Genomic DNA, 6,859 nt, shown 5'->3' on the forward strand with positions numbered 1-6,859 from the left:
TACTTTTACTTTTGGTTCTTTAACTCATTGAGTGCCATTAACGTGTTTCACGTGTTTTAGCGCTACGGTGTTGAGTTTTTTTTTTTTTTTTTTAACCCAAGATATCATCATCTGAAGATTTGCAGCTCCATCCACTCCTTGTTTAACATATAACTTAAAAAGGCTGTATCTCGCTTCCTAAGCACTTTTTTTTAAACTTATTTTTTACTTTTTTTACTAATAAAAAAATAAAAATTGTAATGGCCAGAAATAGATAATAATAATTTGGGCACTCAATGAGTTAAGTACATTTTCACGCCAATACTTTTGCACTTTTACTCAAGTAACGTTTTGAACACAGGCCTTTTTTACTTGCAACAGAGTATGTTTTATATTGGGTATTGCTAATTTAACTTAAGCAAAAATATCTTGAGTACTTCTTCCACCACTGGTCCTGCTTTATCCTCAGCCACGTCCCTGTCCACCCCGTTCCCCTCCTGTACCCTCCATACCTCAGCTTCTCTGTCCGCCACCATCTCAACTTACTCCCCGCAATGCCCCTGCACCGTGTGAAGAATGGGCCCAGGAAGTCTCTTTCCTATAGCGACGGTCGACTGATATGAAACTGTAAAGTCAGAGAACGGGCTGCATTTTGATTTATGTATGCCATTAGCAGGGTGTATTGTTCCATCATAAGTGGTCTGTCTGTCTGGAGGCGGCATTGGAGACCTCATCTCACGGTCACACAGATAGGGTTTTATGATGTGGACTTGAACGGGGGGGGGGGGGGGGATTATCGTGGCTGTGATTATGGCAGATTATGGATGCGTTTCCCCGCAGATGTGTTACTTTGATGTGACCATCGATCTTGTTGTCGCTACCTCGCGGGACGCAACACAGTTCTCATGTTTATTTAGGTCACGCCGTGATTGATGCAGTGGGCCTGGGAAGGACGCCAGCCAGGGCCCGTTTCATGTTTAAAACATTAAAAAAAGTGTGGGGGTATGTATGGATACGCGACATAATGCTGGCGCTGATGTATAGTATACGCATGCATTTCATGGGAAGTGTAATTTTCAGCGAAAGTCCGCCGAGAGTTTTACATGTACTGTACGTAATACTGGACTCGTGAGGAAAGCCATTTCCTGAGACAAACATTGTGAATTATTCACCAGTGCACAGCGGCTGGCTTCGGCCCGATGTGCTAAATACCCAGTTGAGAAAAACACATTACCTTGTTGAACGTTATTAGACGAGGATCCCAAACGGTGACACATGGTGTGCCCGTGACACACCATGCGTGCCTTTGGGATTTTGTGAGAACCACACATTATTATTGCAATATACAGTATACAACTAGACCAAAAAAAAGTTATGAATATCATTTTCTAGATCAGTTCTTTGTGCGCACTCATTTCCCAATAGAGGGACAATTTCTCTACCCTATTAAAAATAATGTATATTAACCACTTTCAACCAGGCGTCCCTATTTTTGTCATTTATGTCATTAGTATCTACAAGCTCGCAACATCTGAGCGTGTACAGTATTTAGCCTATTTTCGCTATTTTTGTAGAAGAAAATACAGGGATTAAGTGGTTAAACTTTTTATTTGGCATTAGTAGATAAAAATAAACGTTTAAAAGGGGATAAGAGCGATAGCATGAATGCAGGTGTGCTTGAGATTTTTTACCAAAACAAGACATGACTCAGTCATGTATACCAGCTTGCTTTCTGTTTTCTCTGATTTGTCTGGCAGAATCTGGCAACACTGCTAGTGGCTGGCTCCCCATTGGCTTAGACCTGTTGCTTATAGAGCGTCGCAGTTCCCGCCCACTTCCAGTTGCCGGAAGTAAATACTCAATGCATTTTTCCCATTGACTTTTCCGAAAATATTTATATAAATTAATTTAAGCCTAGAATCAAGCTATCCAGGATCCTGGTGAATCATGACCATAAAACGTTTGATTCTGTGAAAAAACTTTTTTGAAAACGGCAAAACAAAGGGTATTTATTAAACATAGTATATCATATCATTAAATATAAAATTTAAAAAATCACAGAAAAAAAGGTTTTATGGTCATGATTCACCAGAATCCTGGATAGCTTGATTCTAGGCTTAAATTCATTGATATAAATATTTTTGGAAAAGTCAATGGGAAAAATGCATTGAGTATTTACTTCCGGCACCCGGATTCTGCGCAACTGCGATGCTCTATTTCTCTCGCAGAATCTGGCAACACTGCCAGAGAGGCGAGAGGCGTGTCTACTGTAGTACCATAGCTTGGGAGGACGGGTACGAGTACGTTCAGAGTATGGGAAAGTATCCCCATTGGCTTAAAGGACATCCAATGATGAAAAAGTGTCGAGAAAGTGTTGAGAAAGTGTTGACTATAGACTCAGTCTCTTTTTAGACCAGCATGCTTTGCAAGCTGGTAAAAAACCCCACCGCTTTTAATGTAACCAATTATTTATTTCCTTCTTCCGTCCCGTGTCATTCCAGCGAGGGAGGAGAACATCGCCACCTTCCGCGGCTCGGAGTACTTCTGCTACGACCTCTCGCAGAACCCCATCCAGAGCAGCAGCGACGAGATCACGCTCTCCTTCAAGACGTGGCAGCGCAACGGGCTCCTCCTCCACACGGGCAAGTCGGCCGACTACGTCAACCTGGCGCTCAAGGACGGCGCCGTCTCCCTGGTCATCAACCTGGGCTCGGGGGCCTTCGAGGCCATCGTGGAGCCGGTCAACGGGAAGTTCAACGACAACTCGTGGCACGACATCAAAGTCACGCGCAACCTGAGACAGGTAACTGGTGGGGAGGGAAGGGGTGGGGGGGTGGCGGCTTGTTGCCGGGCGGAATTTTGGAGACCATGATATAGGCCAGTGGTTCTCAAACTTTTTCATGTCAAGGACACCCCCAAATGGACACTTATTAGCCCGCGGACCCCCATTTGAAAAGATACATTTTAAGGACCCCCAGTTTGACATGCATTAGGGGCTACGGACCGCCGTTTAATGGCATTTCTATCTCTGGGACCCCAATTCACATTGTAAAATCAATGCTAATGTAACTCTGAGAGTGTACAAATGGAACCAAATGGACCCGTTAGGGTCCATTTGGTTCCATTTGTACACTCTCAGAGTTACAGACCCATAGGGGTCCATTTGGTTCCTGTCCATTATTTAGCTGGGTACCCCCTGGAACCCCCTCAAGTACCCCTGGGGGTCCCCGGACCCCACTTTGAGAACCAACGATATAGGCTGCGATTTTGCCGTAGAGTTTTTAGTGGCTTCGGTAGAATTCGCAGAGAGCCGTCACTTTTCTTCTGATTGGTTGTTTCATTTTGCATCACATGCGGTTCAGAAAACATTTTTTTATCTCTTTACGATTACATGGAATGTTTTTGATTTGATTTCATCTCGTTTTATTTCCATTCTACATAGGTGAAGAATGTATATATATAAATATATATATACTGTATACATGTATAGACGCAGGGCAATTGTGATTGATAGATCAGTCTACATACATTATTGTGCTACTGTAGGTATCTTTCTCTATACTTCCTATCTGTGTTGAACTTACTTGAGCTCCCTTATATTAAACTTATCTGATGCTTCTACTTTGCTTTACACTCCCTTAAAGCTGACACTCCTATCCAGCGCTGTCACTATCTTCCTGCCGTCAGAAACTTTATATTCTATCTGTAGAATATAGACGTTGAGTTTAAAGTTGTGCAGCGTGAGTAAAGCCTCATGATGACGATCATACGTTCACAGATTGCTTGTTACACATAGGGATGATTGTCAGATCCTGCATCTGTATCTAATCACAATTGTCACTTACCGCTTAGCCTTTTCTTAACCCATTAAGACCGGGAACGCATCATCTGTGTCATTTCTTTGGCTATTCAAAAATAGCAGAAATGCAAGCTTGTTCTGCTATTTATGAAAAATCGTGAGCATTTGTGCAAATCTTGGATTATATATATTTTAAAGCAAACGTTTGTAAAATATTTAGTTCCAATGACCCCCCAGAAGCAAAGATTTGAGTTACAAATGTCTGCTTAAAAAACAACAATTGAAATGTTGCACACATTTTCATGATTTAAAAAAAATAGCAGATCTACAAGCTATGTATATCTGCTATTTTTGAATAGCCAAAGAAATCTAAAATGACACAGGTGATGCGTTCCCGGATTCAATGGGTTAATGCAACTTGGGACGTGGATTAGGTCATATCGCTATCATTTGACGGAGCTATGTTTTGATGGAGCTATGTTTGTTGCGTCTTTAATCTGACGCGAGTTCCTAAAAAGGAAAAGATAATCAAAATGAGATGTTTCTAGATGCTGAACGTTAATAAGATGCGTACATACAAACCCGGCCCTTTTTTTTTACCCCACAGCTGCATAATTAATGTGAAACAGATGTAAGGGCTCGGAAAGTAGAGCAAATATTGAAATTACATCTAACCACTTTGGAGTTTTGTTCCCTTTTATGAGAGTGGGGAAGTTTGAAATAGTATATCCGTTAATGAAATCAATTAATGACTGCAAATAGCACTCCGTGGGGTGTAGCTTTGCCCGCCTGGCTTACAGGGGCCATATAGAGCAGTGCGTGTCACCGTTGGTAGAGCCAGTCAATAGTGAATAGTGGTGTTGCACAGACAGAGAGGAGTGGACTCTTTTCACTTGATCGACTTGGTTCGACCTTTTAGTATGTCTGCCAGATGAGACAGCACTTAAACCTGCTCTCTCTGAGCAGAGGAACAAGGAAGTGCTGTTTTCCTGACACAAGCCGACAGTAAAACTCACCCTACAGGTTAGTAAAAGGTTGTAGCCCAAAGTTCCCCCCGGGACGCACACACACACACACACACACACACACAAACACAAACACACACAGAGACACACGCACACACACAGGCACGCACGCACAGACACACGCACACACACACACACACACACACACACACACACACACACACACACACACACACACACACACATGCAGCTTAGAGGTTTAGAAGTTATGAGCCGAGGGACTGTTTATCTCTTTTCTCTGTCTATACCGTTCTACTTTCTGTCTTTTACTACTTCTATTTGCTCTCAGGAAGACACGCTTTATTAGGCTACGGGTGAAGAAACACTACAAGGTTTGGTTTAAAGATTTGGATCAAGCCATCCTAACACAAATTTAAAGGATCATTCAAAGAGTCAAAGTCCCATAACATTACTCTTTCTCTGAGGGCTTTGCACGGACCCCGATCTGGAGCATTTGTATAGGATGGTTTTGTCAGTTTCTGGCAATCTGCAGTAAATCCTGTAGTGTTTATCCCCTTTAATACTAACTCATTCATGATAGAAGTCATTTTTTATTTACTACTAACCAATATCTAACCAACTAATGTACTAACTAACATCCTAATTCTTCATCATTGGTTTTCGTTCTTTGGTTTTCTCTCCATCCTTTATTAACAACGTTTTTTGTTCACTATTCTTTTGATTTCCTTTCTTCCCCCTTTTTCTGGAAAGCAATCAGGCATTGGACACGCTATGGTAAACAAACTACATTGTCTGGTAGATATCATTCTTATTGTCTTTTTTTGGGTTTGCCGTGTGTCCCCTCCCCCCTCTTCTTTTACTCGTTCTCTTTGAGTTTCATCCTAGACACTCTTATCAAAAAATGAGGAGATGGGTTTGTATTACCAAGGCAGTTCTTTCTTCACTTCTTCTTCTCAACTTCCTCCCTGACCTGCCAACAAGCCTTCTTATTCCTACCCCCCTCCCCCCCACAGTCCCCCATCCTTTTTTTTTCACTCTAGCTTTTTTTTACCCACATCGCTGTGAAGTTCCAACAACTTAAACAAATAAAGACAACCCCAAAAAAAAAGGAAAAACAAACTAAACGATTTGACCTCTTTGTCTTTGTCAGGGGGAGTTACCTTTTGCTTTTTTTTATTTTTATTTTTATTTTTCACACAAAAAGCCCCCATTTTTTGTGAGGACTGTCGTCAAGAACTGACAGAAGCTTGCCACAATTTCCGACAAAGATGGTGGCCTCAACCTCGACACTGAGCCCTAAAAAGAGAAAACAACCAAAAATGGCAACCCTTAAACCTTCATTGCGGGAGCTCTGACAGTTGTTTCCAGCTCACTATGGCGCATGGCATGCCCATTATGTCACATGACCACTCACCCATAATAATAACCACTAACACTCTAATTCACTCACTCACCTTCCATCTGTCATTCACTCTGCTCTCCCCTCCCTGGTTTTGTGGCATGCTGGTGGAAGCTGTGTTTGTGTGTGTGTGTGCGCAGTGTGTGTGTGTGCAGTGTGCGTGTGTGTGTGCGCGTGTGTGTGTGTCTCTGTGTGTGTGTGTGTGTGTGTGTGTCTGTGTCGTGGCTTACCTTGACCCATGATACCTCCCCTGGGCCCATATGCATAACACTGATCTAAGATCATTGGTCTGGTCTAAGTGACAGTACACAGTAGAATCCTGGGTGCTAATATAACTCTGGGGGTAGAAACGGACCCCAATCCGTACGATGTCCTCCCAATGCGTCACATTTTGCCGCTCTGTCGGTAGCCCTGAAACGTCAGGTTTTTACACGATGTTGACAAAACTATGCCTAAACCTAACCCTAACCGAGGGGCGTCAATTGGGAATGGAAAGTTATAGCATATGGTGTCCTTTATTTTAATCTCTGGGAGTTGGCAACCCTAACCTTGCCATACCTTAGCTTTTGCTGAACTGACGCTCCTGCCCTAACCTCTCAAAAATATACCTATAACTCTAACCCTAGCCCTAGCCTCACAAAAACTGTGCGGAGAGAGAAAAAGAAAAAGCCGAGAGAGAAAAAGAAACGCACCCAC

General features: G+C 42.5%; 1 protein-coding gene across 1 annotated transcript in view; it reads left to right on the forward strand.

Annotated features, from left to right (window-relative positions):
- The window catches only part of nrxn3b (neurexin 3b), a gene marked incomplete at its 5' end in the record, with an annotated part of 438,909 nt that overhangs the window by 97,379 nt on the left and 334,671 nt on the right, over window positions 1-6,859 (forward strand). Inside the window, 2 exon segments of the mRNA XM_084082398.1 lie at window positions 2,397-2,456; window positions 2,458-2,782. Coding sequence (XP_083938524.1) covers window positions 2,397-2,456; window positions 2,458-2,782 — 385 coding nt within the window.

This window comes from Gymnoscopelus microlampas (genome assembly GCF_963454915.1).
Source record: "Gymnoscopelus microlampas genome assembly, chromosome: 16".
In the NCBI taxonomy this organism is placed as follows: Eukaryota; Metazoa; Chordata; class Actinopteri; order Myctophiformes; family Myctophidae; genus Gymnoscopelus; species Gymnoscopelus microlampas.